The 16259-nt window shown below is 39.8% G+C and overlaps 1 protein-coding gene across 10 annotated transcripts in view; it reads right to left on the bottom strand.

The window, feature by feature from the left end:
* Positions 1–16259, bottom strand: part of MCF2L (MCF.2 cell line derived transforming sequence like) — a 164568-nt gene that overhangs the window by 98211 nt on the left and 50098 nt on the right. Inside the window, exon 1 of one of the 10 annotated variants that reach the window (XM_080376310.1) lies at positions 3525–12339. The exons of 8 other annotated variants lie outside the window; for them this stretch is intronic. In XM_080376310.1, coding sequence (XP_080232436.1) covers positions 3525–3645 — 121 coding nt within the window. In that variant the 5' untranslated portion in view covers positions 3646–12339. Of the gene's footprint in view, positions 1–3519; positions 12340–16259 lie in introns of those variants that run through there. One more of the 10 variants, XM_080376302.1, reaches the window with a different exon arrangement.

Below are 16259 nucleotides of genomic sequence, written 5' to 3'. Positions count from 1 at the left end.
CATGCATTTTGCTATCCCACCTATGAGCTAACAGCCTCTCCCCATACAAGAGTGCCCAATATCCAACAGAAATACTCTTACAGCTCCAGGACAAGATGCACTCATCTCCATCCCTTCGGCTGACACAGAAGATGCAACAGTGCTCTTCCTATAGGCTCCTCTTCACTATTTGTGGTGGATTAACCAGGCTTCGTCTGACTCTTGGACTACAAAGTCCATTAGTATTAGGCACCCACATTACAGCGCTGCCTCACTGTACCTCACCACAGAACTTCTCTGCATTGGATTCGAGGACCCTGGGACACAGACAGTCTTCTCATCCATCCATTCATTACATGCCTACAATGTACACACAAAAGCAAACTGCCTCAAAGCTTTAGTCATCTTCATCAGAAAACCAACCTGAATTCAGTGTGAAAAGACGCAGGCTACAGGATGCCTCTGAAGATACTCCCCGTACATACTAAGCGCAGCGCAGACTGAAGACGGATGTGTCTGGAGTCCCCACTTGACAGACTTGTTTTACAGCTCTCAAGCTGACCTACTGTTCCCATTTGCTTAGAGAAAGTGAGCAGAGGGAGAATCTCAAAGGATGGTCTGCGAGTACCACACCGGGAAGCCCATCACAAAGGACCACAGCAGGTCAGCACCTTGGAAAATCTCCCCCGCTGACAGGAGACATCTCCACAGAAAACTGCTTGAAGCCACATCTTTCCAGGGCTGAAATCTTCCACAAACTCTACAACTGCTGTCCCACCTGCCTGCAGCTAAAGATGCAGAAACACACAGAATATGTACAGTCAGGGATAGATGCAGAAACCATGATGCTGTCTCACACGAGCCTGGCCATACCAATCTGGGCCCTTCCTACCCAGGCAGGAGGGGTCACACAGCACCTGGTCCCAAAGAGCAAGTGTCACCAGAGCCAGTGCTCTACCAGCATGAGGGGATAAAGGCAACACAGCCTTCCCTGGGTAAGAGGCACCTGCAGAGAGCAATGCAACGAGGATTAGGCCAAGGAGGACAGATCCAGCTGTCCATGAGCTGTAAGTAAATAAAGTCTGCTTTGTTAAAATGAAAATAAAAACAGAGATGGATTTGATGAAGCATGACGACTCTGGAAGCGAGCCCAGCTTCCCTTATTAAAGTACATAAGGTAATGCAAAATCAATGTATGAACTACGACATTTACTGTTCATGCAATGATTTCTATATTCTGTATTAGATTTTAACATGTGGGGGAAGGGGGAAGTGACAGCGAGCAAACCTGTCTTCAGCCATTTCTAGAGATGCTAATGAAGAGAGATCAAAGCTCTGTGAGACCTGGGACAACAGGACAGAGTGCCTTAATTTTGTCACAAGGAGAAGAGAGATGCATACATCATGGGATTCAGAGTCACAAGCACATTTACTTTGGAAATACATGCTTGCCAAAATTGTAATTTACCCAGTGTACCCACAGGACAGAAATGTTTCCAGGCTGCAGTACCTCTCCCCTTCCACAACCTAAATCCTTGAACCACCTTCTGTATGCATTTGGTCTGGAAGGGCCACTGAATGCTAACTGAGGTCTGCCACCAGGAAGGCAGGAAAACTCTTATCAGTCCAAAGGGTCGTAAAATGGCTTTGATCAAAACAATGGAATAACTCTTACTGGATATATAAGGTAAACATTAGAAGCATGTAATTGCTTTCCTACTGCCAATATAAAATGGGTAACAGGAAGGAAAGGAAACAGAATTTTTACATACTTGAAGACTTCAAACAGAAAAGGCTGCAACACAATCAAAAGGAGTTTTGGAATAATAATAAAATGGGTGGGGAGAAGACAGACAACTTCCTACAGAAATATACAATTTTCTGACTATACACACCTATATATAGTGAAAGGAACCTGTAAGTAAGAGATGACTGTATAGCATTACAAGATTTATATTAAGGATCTGAGTCTGAAGGAGATTAGGCTAAAACAAGGAAAATTGTATGTTAGAATGGGTTCAATATATTAAGCTTGTGTTTTCCTCCTCTGCAGTCAAGGCTTTGCCTATATTTGGAATTAGCTCCAATCCATTCATGAATGGCCAGCAGGCACTCGAAACTCCTAAGTACATACATGTTATAAAATAACTGGTGCAAGTGCTAACTTTTATGGCTACACTTTGAACTTGACTGCAGTGTGATTACTACCAAGTGATGGTTGAATCCTACATGAAGGTAAAACTGAAATTTAAGGCTGCCTTGTTTTCCTTTGCTTTGTAAGATGGCATCCCATGTGTTTAAAATACTACTATTTTTTTTCTGAATTTTCTTTACTCTGATTAACATCAATTAACATAAAAACTTTTTCTAATCTGAGCTGAATAGAATTCATGTTAAATCTTGATCATTTCTTAGTTAGCATTCCTAAGGGTACCAAACTTGGCCTCATGAGTGCCCAGAACTGAAAAATCAAGAAAAGTGAAATGTTTACATTTCAAAAGTTATGAAAAAGAAGGTTATCAAAAAAACTTACAATTTCCATTCCAAGCAAAACAGTTGACAAAACACTCAGCAAGTACAGTACAAAAGAAGGTGTGAGCAAAAGGAACCACCAGGGAGATAGTTTTATCTTCCTATTTTTTTCTAAGATTGTCAACATTGAAGAAAGAAATATTGAAAGGCCTTGAAAATATAATATTTTTCTATAAAGGCAGCTCAGCTTGTGTTGATTTCAATTTCATATGCTCCAAATTAATTTTAAAAGAAACAAAACAAAAAAAAAAAAAAACCCAAAAAACCAAAAAAAAAAAAAAAAAAGAGTCCTCTTTTTTAAAACCATAATAGGTCATTGTGCATATAAACCCAAGAAAGGATTAATTAATTATTGAAAAATCTGCTCCAGGTTATCTCAGCCAGTCAGGGTTAATATATTTCAGAGAAAAAAACCCAACAAAATCTAGCTTTACTAAACACAAAGATTATATAATTTCAGTCACACTAACATATTATTACACTGCATAATATATGAAACGGACTTTAAGATTGAGCAAGTGGTGGCAAGCCCTAAATTTAGAACATTACACTTAAAGAACGGAGGCTTCCTGATTTTTTGAGTACAGTCAAAAATAATTTTTTGATGTAATTAATTTTTTTAAGAGTGAAGCACTCAGAAGTTCTTCTAGAGTATCAGAGGAGAGTTGGTGTAAACCATTAGATACTATCATACACCTGGACCTGCAAGGAAAAACAAGATACAATGTTCTCTCCAGTTCAGTACTGGTGACAGAGAGTAATCACTATCCATGAGTTGCATCTAACATGGATAGAGATACGTACTTTTTAGCCATAACAGTTGCTGAATCCCTACATGAGTATGCTTTGAGAAAAAACACTTATTCTTACAAGAAACATCAGTTGAGATAATCAGCAACACAAATACTAAGCTACTTACTGCTCATATTCACCTGACACGCTACTCAAATTTAAGTGCAACAGCCTATGTAGATACAAATTGTACTACAGCATCACCTATACATTCACCTCACCAGAGCATATTTGGCGTGGGTTATTTCGTGAGTGCCGTCTACCATGAAGGATTTGGATGAATCTTGGTAGGATCCTAAAATGACTTTCATGTCCTTCCCTTAAGAGGCGTCGTTGAGACATGGATGTGTATCTCTTATCTTCACCAAGTTATTCACCAAAGGAAATAAAAAAATCAGCTCTTCCAGATTACACTCTTCCAATGTACTGAAAGATACTGTGATTTTCCTTCTAAATGTTAACAGAACATAAATTTTCTTCATCAAATTCAAATGCTACCCAAAAAGATATAAAAAGGATGGAGTTGTAAAGAGCTGGAAATGGGTGCAGTGAAGTTACTTTTATTGTCTGTGCTTTTCCTCAGAAACTAATACCTGGTTTTACTAGAAAGAGAAAAGAAAAATCAGTTGTACTTAATGGACTAAAAATGCCAAGATAGTTTCTGCATGAAGCTGCAAGACCCTCTCAGTTCCTAGCATACCACACTCAGCAGACAGGACGTCTTGCCACAGCTTTCCATCTGCTTTCAGTGTGGCTAGTATGAACAAAGGAGGCACAGCTTCTCACGTAAGCAGGTCAGATTAGCAGATGAAATAAAAAAAAAAAAAAAGTGTGAAACAGTCTGGTTTTCAGTGCTTCATCCAAAATAACTGTAGCCAAACTAACAGCCCTGTGCTGTTTCAGATGAAGAAAACCCCCACCAAAACATCCTGTTTATTATTGTGCTCCAGCCGCACACAGTGATCCAAAGCTGCTGCTCATCCCAAGTAGCTGGTACTATCGCCTCCGTCTTCGCATCCTTCTCCTTATTGTGAAGGATGTTCAGCTGATGCAAAGAGACATCCAAAGTTTCTCCTGAAGAAGGGCAACTTAGAACTTTATAGTCTTCCTTGTAAGTTCACAACTCAGCACTCCAAGGGCAGAAATCTCACGCTGACACTTGCTGCATATCCTGCTTCTGCATCTGAAACACCCTCAGGGGTCTGTGCTTATGCCAGCAAATTAAAAGAAAACACCGTTGTGAACACAAAGTTGTCTATTAGAAACTCCTCTTCAGTTCATTTGCCCTAAGTCAGACTCTTATAATGCGTCCACCTCTTCTTCCTCCCCCTGCATTTGCCCAGAAGTGAGGACCGAGCCCCTCAAAGGCAAAGTCCATTCCCAGAATGTGCGAGCAGAGAGGTCTCACAAGAAAAACCTGAATCTTCCTGGGAGTTAACAAACAACTAATAGGAAGGAAGGGAGGGGAAATGAATCCCAGGCTTTCTTAAAACATATCAGGAAACCCTACACTGTCTGTTCCCCCTGTCTCTTTCAGTACAGGAGAGAGGAAACTGATAATGCTGCTTTACTTGGCAGTCAACATTTTCCTCTCGGTTCTGTTTAACTGTGTCCTGTGTGCCCAGAGATCTGCCACAACCCCAATATACACCATTACATACATAAAAATGAAAAAGTGTTTTGAAATATGGTGTACCAACTATTACATTGAAAGCAAATTCAAACAGATAGCCTTTAGTTAAGTCACACTGAAGTAAATATTTAAGTAACCTATTACAAAATACTAGTTTGAATATACCTTGTTAACAGAGGAGAATCATCACAGTTTTAGCTGGAAAATTTTCACCTTTCAACATGAAATCACAGGCAAACGTGACAGTCTTGAAATATGATGATCAAGAAAAGTATTAAATAAGAATTGATGCATTTAATGCAAATATCACTTGCTTTCCAACTTCATTATACTAAGCAGATGGACCACTGTGTTACTCTTCCTGGAACAAAGGCCTACCAAGCTTATTTAAGTAATACAGGAATTAAAAGGAAGGAACGGAACAACTTAGTGGTGGAAAACCACCATGATACACACTGCCACTGTACTATGTTTCCCAGTGGAGGCAGCATGAAATGTGACCAGGAGATGCCTACAGGAGATTGCCAGCCATCAGGGCTTTCCTCCTGCCTGGCAGATACTACTTGTTTGGGGCTTCTGGGGAACACCAGCCTCGTGAATGAAGAGCCCAGTCTGACAATCAAGTAGGGTGCTAATGAAACTACGTATCTTCTTCCAGCAACCAAGCCACTAGCTAGAAAACAAGGTAGACAGCATGAGAGGAAACAGCCTCAAGTTGCACCAGGGGAGGTTTATATTAGGTATTAGGAAAAACTTCTTCACCAAAAGGGTTATCAAGCATTGGAACAGGCTGCCCAGGGAAGCGGTGGAGTCACCATTGCTGGAAGTATTTAAAAGATGTGTAGATGTGGCACTAAGGCACATGCTTTATTAGGTTTGTGGTTGGACTTGATGATCTGAAAGGTCTTTTCCAACCTAAATGATTCTATGAAAAGTGACTTTCTGTCCCAGCGGTGTTTTGAGTGTGTGGTGACACTAGTGGCATATGGTGGAAGCCTCACCAAAAATTTGCTGGTTTTTTGTAGAGGATTATTACAGTGAAGCAAAAGGACATTCTCCTTGCTTTCTTCATATACCAAATGCACGCAGAAGATTGATGACTTGAGTTGTAAAGTTATTAAGTACACACAATCCTGCTGAAAGCTAGCCATTAGCTACATCCCTGTCCGCAAAACAAGCTTTTAATCTTCTTTTGAGCACTCACATTTGTGCCTAGAAGCAAAGAAATTAATCACAACAATGGCTATGGTGGTGCACAATCAGAAGGAAACAGATGGTGTAATGCAGTGTTTTCCAAACAGCAATAGCCTCTATCTCCAGGAAAATAATCTGAATATTTTCCCTTGCTGTTGGCATATAGAAAAGCTCCTATTAGAAGGATTTCTTCTCTGCTCAGCATCAGCAAATTACATAGCAGTTTAAAGATGGCAATATTCTTTTGAGTATTAGTTGGCAGAACCAATTAGACTGCACCTATCTCCTCTTTCACATCACATGGACAGTAGCATTCGATGGGTAAACACCTCTATGATTATCTTTAAGCGACTGCAGACAGCTCGATAGAATCAAAAAATTGCGGCAAAGAAACGGCTTATTTTTCTCATACTTCATTTCCAGGTTTGTCTCTGAACATAGGCATAGTGTTGCACACGGACAACAGAAGCAGCACTACAACTTGCATCACTATACCCTCTCGGCTTCCTCCTTTCATTCCCGAGGACTCTCACAGATTTTAGTTCAGTAACTTCCAAGTTCTTGGGGATCATTAAATTAAGCTGTCATCACTTTCATCATTGTTGGGCATTCTCACTGTTCCTTTAACCTTTTTTGTTTGTACAGGAGCCTTATCTTTATGGGACTTCTCAAACGCCCTACTGTGATTTTTTTCCTCCAAATCCTAACAACTATTTACAGGCCTTTCCTTGCATCCTCACATTCAATGCAGTGCTGAAATGTTCACGTTATAGGACCATGTAACCCTTCTAACTGTACAGTGCAGGAGGCTCTGGTGGCAGAATCAAGGCTACTTTAGTGTTTCTCCTGTGTTTCTTCCACTCCTGAAAACAAGTTATTCTTCATATCTGCTGATATGCCACTGCCACTGGTGTTGCCATTTCTTCTTAATCATACATCTCATTTTTCAGGGAAAAGAGTGCATTTCTCGGACAAGAAAACATGACACCTCTCAGCCCAGAACTTCAAGATCCTGCCATGCACATACCACGCAGGAGTCCATCTGTGAGATCTCTACCTACCACTCATCTGGTCTTTTCCCCTGGAGTCCCAGTAGAAAGGAGCTTCTGCAGAGAAACTTCAGTATCAGAAGTGCCATCACATCCCTGATAAAAACCCCAGAGGACTGTAGGAGAGATCTACCATGAAGAATATAAAAGACTATGAAAATTATATGAGGAATTGAACTAACATACACATATGCAGAACTCAGAAATGACTGTTTCTTGGACCAGTTTCTAAAAAACAAATACAAGGGTACATACAAGCTATATCTCATAGTCTTTTCAAAAAGGTGCAAGTGCCCTATGTGTATTTCAGCATCAGCACATTTGCAGTAATAGTGGAAAGGAAATGAGGGGGAAGAAAAGTGAAATGTTGTTTAGAATCTTCTGTTTAAAGCATGCTTCATCAATTATCTCTGCACACATTTATTTTGTTGAGAACAGTAGTGCAAACAAAACTAAATTGGACTCATGCTACATTATTGAACCAAATGATCATTTTACACACATTAAAAATATGACACGCAAGCTACTTCTAATCTGAAATGTAATCTGTTTTGTAGAGTTGAACATCCCATATACCATGAAAAGGTAGCACTAACTGTTGTTATGCTTAGTTCTGAGTTTTTTTATAACCCTACATAAATATTGAACCATGGCAAGTTGCTTGTGTTGATTTTTAAAATTAAAAACAAGTTGACAAAGATTAATCCACACCAGAGACTGTCACTAAAACAGCAAAGAGTCAGCTACAGGCTGATTTTAAATGAAAAAGGAAGTGTAACTGGGATGTTAAAGGCACAGAACTTGATATTATTACATTCACAAATTCCATATTGTTCTCGTAGAGGGAAAATGCTGAGAGAAAACCTGGCTGAAAACCTGAGAAATAAATCATTATTCCATGAATACTCTAGTACTCTTGAAATTCAGCACAAGAATGAATCTTCCTTTTTCAGTGTGGGTGAGATGAATATAAAGTTTAGGTACAATCTTTTGCCTGTATTATTTTTATACTTTATAGAATTGGATAGGTGTGTTTGTATTTCACTTTCAGGCTACTCTATCAGAACATTCTACCTAACAAGAAGTTTAGAAAGGACTCCCATAGTGTAATCTAGAAAATCTGTAAACTGAAATTACATGTAATAAAATACCATGACATATAAGGAGAAGCTGGAGTGGGGAGAAATCTCAGAAACAGACATGAATGGAGATATACCCTGGCAAACGTGAAAGCTATTACTAACAAACTCAGTACCTCCCAAAAACACAGTGACAAGCATTCTCAGTGTTTTTTTATTATTAAAGGTTAGTAGTTGAAAGAATTATCTGGTTTCACAAGAAATCTACACAGTAACCCTGAATTAAATTACAAGAGTGAATTAGGTTAGATGTGCAAACTTAATCCTAACTGGATGTATCTGCTCAGAGACAAACCGCAATCGTAACAAGCATCAAATGAATGTAAGTAGATCACGACTGAGATAAATGGACAGCTTGCATTCTATTTATACTTGCACATTATGCTGCTGAACCACAGCTGCCAGTCCTTTATAACAATCTCTCTCTCAAAAAAACCCTAAAATAAATCCTAAAATCAATACAGAGCATTTCATAATTTAAATGTACAGTAAGAAACAAACAAAACAAAAAAATACCACAAGATATAAAATCAGGGTTTCAATATTCTGGAAGTGTTACTATTTAATTGTCAAGATAACAAAAAGCTTTTAAAGCCTAACATCTGTCCCTCTATTTTAAGTAAGCTTATACTGCATGTCGGAATTTCCTGAGGGCTAGCAATAAATTTGACCCATCTGCAAAAGAACAAGTTCCTCCATTAGCCATAGAAAATACTTAGAAAATCACAGTGGATCAGAGAAATAACTAGAGGAGAACAGCTCTTCATGACCAGCCAAGCAAAGTGATTTTTAACATCTAACAAGACAGCACTTCTGGTTTGTCCCTTAATGTAAGTTCTTTAACTTTTGAATGCAACTAGCAATCAATTTCAAAACTTCAGAGATGTTCCAGGAAAGAGTAAGGAAACTGCAGTTACACTGGTGACAACCAGGACATCAGAACATGGGAAAAGCCTCATTAGCATCTGATGCCAATCCAAAGCTGCAGGTAAAGGCTACCACGATATTGGAGCTGATTAAACAACTGCCACCACCGGTCACTTGTTTACTTAAATTCTGTTTGATAAAATGACCTGGCAAATGACAATTACAGGTTGAGCAAATCTATCAGAGGTATGAGGCCTACCTTTTTGGTCAGAAGTGAAAGCAGGTGAAAAAGAGGAATCTGTTCAGATTAGGAAGGTCCTGGGAATTATTTTGCTCCTATGTTTGATACAAGCCAATGCTTTCACCCAACACCACTTCAGCTCTGTGTTCAATACCTGACTGCTGCTGCTGTGAGCACAACGCAAGGGAGGGAGATGACCACGGCAGGTGGTGGGCTTGTAGAGAGGGGATTTTTGCACCAAGAAAAGGAGAAAGTGATGGGAAACCTTTGAGTCTTCAGTCTCTGTTACCATAATTTCCTTCCTATGAAAATGGTTCTCTGTTGCCATGTGCTTTGGACCCAAGGGATCCTGTGCTCAGCTCTCACATCTTCTCTGTCAGACTTCAATTCTTTTCCACATTTCACAATCCTCCCTCTCTAGCCTCTTCATGAATGGGGTATTAATAAAGTGAAAGAGTTTTCGGTTGAGTAGCTGCTTTGAAATTCTTCTGCATGCACTGTTACACCAGTTATAAATTTATATGGCAGTAATCCACTCAGCACAAAAGAAACAATGCTATTAATACTTCACAAAGCTGGTATGCAGCTACGAGTAATACCTTTTAGGACCTTTCAGAAATGCTGTAAAAATCCTTAGGCTGTTACAATTTTTCTCAGGCTACTCCTTAGGATGCAGCACAGTAGGTTTTCTACTGCAACTTTCTGAAACGACCATAGGGGTATAAGAGTGATAAATCACTTAAGTGTTTGAAAAAGGAGCTTTTCCTAATATTAATGAACACAAAGAATTCATGAATTGCTGATTTTGATCATCACTCATGTAGGCCTCCAGCAAAATAGGATTTTCTCCATGTACGATAAGCATACTTAATTGAACTGAGATGAAGGGAGATATTGGTGGGCCATTTGACAGTTTACTAGAAAGTCAAAAGTTTTGGTCTGTTCAGAGTTAGTTTACCTCATTCTACATATCAGCGAGTCAGTTCTAATAGACAAATTTTAATTATACAGTCATAATTAAAGACATTCAAGCAAATAGTTCTAAACATGCAGTGAGAGACACACCAAGGGTCTTTACACCATCTGGAACTGTAAAGGATGAGGACAAGTCCATGGTTAAATTTAAAAATGAAAAGCTCTTTCACAACTAAGAATCAACAATTTCCTTCTGAAAACGTAAAACAAATGCTGTATGATATGCAGTTACTATGGCTGTAATTCTTAGAAAGACTGAGAAACTCATTCCATGTATAACATCTTATCAGCAAGCACCAACACTGAACAGAGCCTCAATCACACAGGCACTTTGTTTGACCTAATGCCGTACTGCTGCCACAGGGAGGATTCCTGCTCCCAGTAACGTCCTCCTCCTGCTTCCTTGGTGCAGGCGTTTGCATTTGTGCAGCCACATGGTGAATGATAAATGGATACGTTCCAGGTAGGACAAGAAGGACAGGGACACATGATGTGGCTTCTGGCTGAAAAAGTCAATAACCCTGGCATGTAACATGGTGTGTGGAAAGCTGCTGAAATCATAAGTACCTATTGATTTCCAGGTTGGGAATATTGTTTAAAGATTATTTCCTAAATGAGTACTGCAAGCTGTTCTTGTCTCTCTTGGAATCTTCAGCAGAGATCCTCACATGATTTAATAAAATAGCACTACTGATTACTATTTATGGCTATACCCTTAGAACCCAAATAAAGGCACAATAGGTAAATGTATAATTGGAGTTATGGTCTCCACATGAATTATTACATCAAAATGTGTTGAAAGATACTGAAGATTTTGTTAATTATTTACACGAAGGAGAAACAGACAGTGATGAAATCATGACTCCTCTTGACATAATCATATAGCGTTGCAGTTTGAGTCCAAATCAGCCTCACACGGGGCACCAATTGTTGCCACACAAGCAAAACTAGCAAGCTGCAACAAGGCTTTACCACGTGTTAGATTCTACTGCCCATGCTGTTCCTCCATCCTTCAGATGCCAGACCACACTCCTTGTCTCTGCTTCATCCGGCTTCATCCCCCTCTCCTCCCAGACTCCTCAGAGCTATCTAACCATTCAGCAGGGATGAGCCACAGCTACACATAGTCCATGTCAATCAACCCACTGCCTCTGAAGCAAGGCCACGGCTGCATATTGTCAATGCTAATCAACCCACTGCCTGCATTCCTCTACAATATAGCATGAAAACACTGAGGGAAATAAAATACTGTTAGTATGTATGCTATTGAGAAAGAAAACATCAAGACATTACACATCGTAGCTTATACCTGAGCAGAAGTATTTTCCTGCATATTCTCTCATATGAATAAAGCCTGCAAAGGGTACAAAATGTCAATCCCCATAGCTGTAGAGCTGTACAACCAAAGGTCAGTTCCGGCCAACAGCCAGTTTTTGGTCTCATTTGTTACATTTGGATCCACAGATTATTTTTTTTCCAGACAATCTAAATAATGCTTCTCGCTTCTCAGTTAAAGACAGCACTATGCCAGCAGTTTCTTTTTGTCCTTTCTTTATACAAAAGAAATGTTACACAGGCATGCTCTGCTGTCCAGCAAGGAAGTGTTCCTGAAAAGTGAGACCATTAAAAACATTACCCCATTGCTTCACTCTTCATCTTCAACTGACACAATCAATCCCAGTTTGTTTGATGAAGATGATGATGGCACTGAAAGTGCAACTACTCAGGAAGAGGAGCATGAATGCTCATGCTAAAAAACCGATACTGGGGACTTGGTCTCAGGGATGAAGCTGTTGGGATCTTTGAGGAGGATGATCTGCTCCAGAACCCAGGCATCTCTTCCAGGTGACAATCCTGATCCTGCTTTCACCATTCCATCCACCATGCCATATATACCATCCCTGTGCATTTAAACTACGTATTCTAGTCCCTGCACACATCCCATCCTTCCTTTGCTCTACAACCTCCAGCTTTTCAGCTGGGTGACTGACAACAGTTAGAGCCGGGTGTTCAATCATCAGCAGTGGAACTCCAAACCCAAGGTCAGATTTCTCTTGTGAACCAGTCCTTTCATTGTGCAGTCAAACAAAAATCATAAACTTGGTCACAGGAGCAATCTTTGCTCAGCTTTGTGCTGTGTAGAAGCCACCAGCACCAGGTAGCTCTATTAGTAATGTACAGGTCTGTGCGGATTATTTTTTATTTGTATTCTTAAATACAGGCAGTGCATCTGGAAAGCATCATGCATAGTGACCTTCCCCATCAGAAGAACATATGGGATTCCCAGATACACCCCAGCAGTGAGAAGCAGGTAGGAAAATGAAACAGAAAAGGCACAGATGCTGCAGTTCATGTTAGAAATACACAATAACAAAGTATTTTAGAACTTCCCAGCTGCTCTCAAATCCAAATAAATCCAAATCAAACCAAAGTTATATCAGGGAAAAGGCTGTTACTGAGTGCAGCAAATTTGCAGAATACAGGCTTAATTATAATATATATAGCTCTTCATCAAACCATGAATTATACCATGCAAGCTTCCCTGCATCAGACTTCACTGGTAGAGCACTCTGCTTTACAGCTACATCCCTGGACTTTGCTGCTGTCCTGGATACTTATAATATCTTATAACATTTCCCTATGTACAACTGTGTGATTATCTTCAAACTTTTAAAACCAATCTGTGAAAACTACTAAAATGTATAGTAAAACAAATAAAAAACCCAGTAAATAAGTAAAAGAAAAAACTGGCAACTATGAAAATTAACAAAACCAGATTATGAAGGCTTCTAGGTCTTACTACTAAAAATAAAGTCACTGTGTTTTGATCTATTAAAGACCAATTTAGAGTGAGTAGCAAAATTTTTTGCTCTGCCGTGGTGGCACCGAAAAGCCTGCACGCTTTGCTGCAAAGGTTTTAACCAGTGGGAAAATTTTTAACACTGCAGGCTGCCGTCAAATTCCACCAGCCAGCCTGGTAACAGGTCCCATGTGCCCTGTTCATGTACCCAAGCATGTAGGACACTCCTGGAACATCCTAGAACATCTCCACCCTTGGAGGCATTAAAGACTCAAACTGAGCATGTCCATAATAAGTAGATTGGCTTTGAGCAGGTGGCTGGACTAGATGACATTGCAGAAGTTCTTTCCAATCTAAATTATTTTACAATCATTTTGTCCTTTTAGCCCCCCCACTGTTATCCAGTTTTGTTCACTGCTTTGATTCCCACAAAGGGAACCATTTTTGGTGTTTAATTTATATGAGTTATTTCAATTTCCCAGTGAATTCATAATTCAGCAGAATTTTATCTTCCTCATTTTAGAGTTATGTGAAGAAGAAAAATGGTAAAGTAAAACATTAAATTATTTAGAAGTTGTACACACAGGCAGGCAGATAAATGGTGCAGCATTATAAATTTAACAGTTATTAGAAAGTACAGAAACTGTAAGCGTGATAGCCAAACTCCTTTGTCAAAGGAGAGAGTAGTCGTCTTCAATTCTGTGTTAATTTTTTTAGACATTAAGTAAGAGCCAAAGCAAATGTATTTACGGTAGATCTAAAGTCTGTATGATCTTCAGAGCTACCAGAGTAAGCAGTTTCTGGCTGCAAATGAAGGAATGAGGCTCCATTTCCCTATTGGCAGAATTCTTCACAAAAGGCAATTAAAGCCCTGCTCCATGTTTTAGCAGGATGGAATTGAATAAATCACAAGTGTGCAGAACTTAAAATGCTGGCAGCTGATTAGGTCATCACAAACAAGGAAAATAAATTATAAATTCATTTGTAATGAGTGAACAGTGCTATAAACCAACAAACAGATCCTAAATCCTCAAGTCTCCAATTACCAACTCTATTCAGTTTGCTTAAATGTAGGATTATGTCTTCTTATTTCTGTGCTCAAGAAATAAAGCACTAAGAAATAGTATTAAACTGCTTAATTTTTATACAACTCCAAATAATTTCTACACATGATGAAGGCAAATACAGCAAACAGAATTCCTCATGATTCAGCCTTTCTAAATGTATTTACTGTCTTATAAATGCAGCTGAACATCTTTCAAATAAGATTTAACCAGAAATAGGTTTGAAAAATGGAAATAGTTTGAAGTACCATCCTCTGAGTATTTACTACAAAGTAACCATGATAAAGAACAAAATATTGCTTTTTTTTTTTGTCCTGTAACTCCACATTTTTCTTGACAAGTGATTTAAAAGGTACTTTAAATATTTTCTTAATGTCCATATATTTTACACAAAGACCATCTGTTAAAACTCATCTGGCTATCCAGCCCCCTCCTCCCCCCCAAATGCACACAGACAGACATAGGCATTTAAGGATTGGCTGAACAAGATCTCTTTTCTCTGCTGAAGGGGCCTCTCTAACAAAGGACCTGGGAAAGTAGTCTTTATTTTAGGCACCGGGTGATGCAATCTTTTATGGCAGTGAAGATTTAGGATCCACTTCCTCTGTGTCCTGACAAATAGCCACATCACTTAACCCCGCTGTATTAGCATCCTTCTACCCTCTGTTTTTGACAAACTGTTATAGCTCGTCACTGATTTTAAGTTCAGCAGGAACCCCTTTGAGCACCTAATACAAGCTCCACCAGACCCAGAAGGTAGTTTTCTATCCACAACATGGGTTAAGCTCATAAGCTCTGGTGTAACGACAGCAAGAGGAAAGGGTAAAAGCACCTCCATCCTCGGGGCTTGCCACCACTCTCCAGAAACACTTAATCTGGCCGGCAGCTCCCTCCTTTCCCTGAAGCAAGCCCCTGCCTCCTCTCACTGGAAGACCACCAGGCGTGGGAGGCAGAAGGGCCCCCAGCAGAATAAATGCAGCTGCTGGCACAAGGTGGACACAGGCCTGCCAGCTTGGGGGAGGCTGGTCAGTGAGACAGTGACATGAGGGGAATGGAGGCTGGACCCACGTGATGGAAGATGTTGGGCAAAAAGTCATCTGTTAGTGGAAGCAGAGACTAGGAGGTGGCCAGACTCAGTACATGGGAGACTGTGGAGCAGCAGCAGGGACGGAAGGAGAGTGAGGGCAGAGGAGGTATGGGCACTGGCAGAGGTGGTGTAGTGTGAGGCTGGGTGCAGCAGATAGACCTCAGGCAGGAGAGCAGAGTAGGGACCTGCTTAGGACAGCAGTGATGAGGAAGCAGAAGGCCAAGATGAGAGTTAACTTTGAAGGACTCATATGAGGAGATGAGAAGACAAAATAGCTCTGTCATGCAAGGGGAACTGCTCCTGGCTTTACCTGAACACCCAAGCACTTGCTGTTCAGTGCTGGCTGACTGACACTTAGTTCAGGTAGCTGTTTTGCTGTAGCATATTAAAAAAGCCAGACAAGCAAGACTTGGGATCATCCCATTCACGGCGTATGAATGAAGAAATGTTCCCTACTACACATGCAGAGATAGAGGGGGACAGAGAGCAGTGCACACAAGAAACAACCTAATTACAGCTTGTTTTGAGATCACAAGTATTGATTGTTTAGGAGCACCAATTTTAACAGAATATGGTAAAACACAACACCTTGGTGAGTTACCTAATCTTACAGATGATGAGCAGACGAAGCAAAAAATGCAAGGCCTGGGAGGAGCAAACATTCAGTAGTCAGACAAGCCTAGATGTACCCTGTTTGCTTTTCAGAGTATATTTTATGCCTCAAATCCACGACTTCAGGCTCCAACTGAAAGAAGAAACTTGAGAGCTTGAATATATTCTCATCAAACTACAACACAAGAACTGACAGCATATGCCAAGTAGGAAGTGTAAAAATATGTATTTCTCACATTAACTTTGCAAGTATTATAAAAAAATAATAAAAGTTAATAACCAGTAAATTATCAAA

The sequence above is a fragment of the Falco punctatus genome, assembly GCF_963210335.1.
Source record: "Falco punctatus genome assembly, chromosome: 2".
Classification (NCBI taxonomy): domain Eukaryota; kingdom Metazoa; phylum Chordata; class Aves; order Falconiformes; family Falconidae; genus Falco; species Falco punctatus.
Note: the sequence above shows the minus strand (reverse complement) of the source record. Positions and strands in the feature narration are given on the sequence as shown.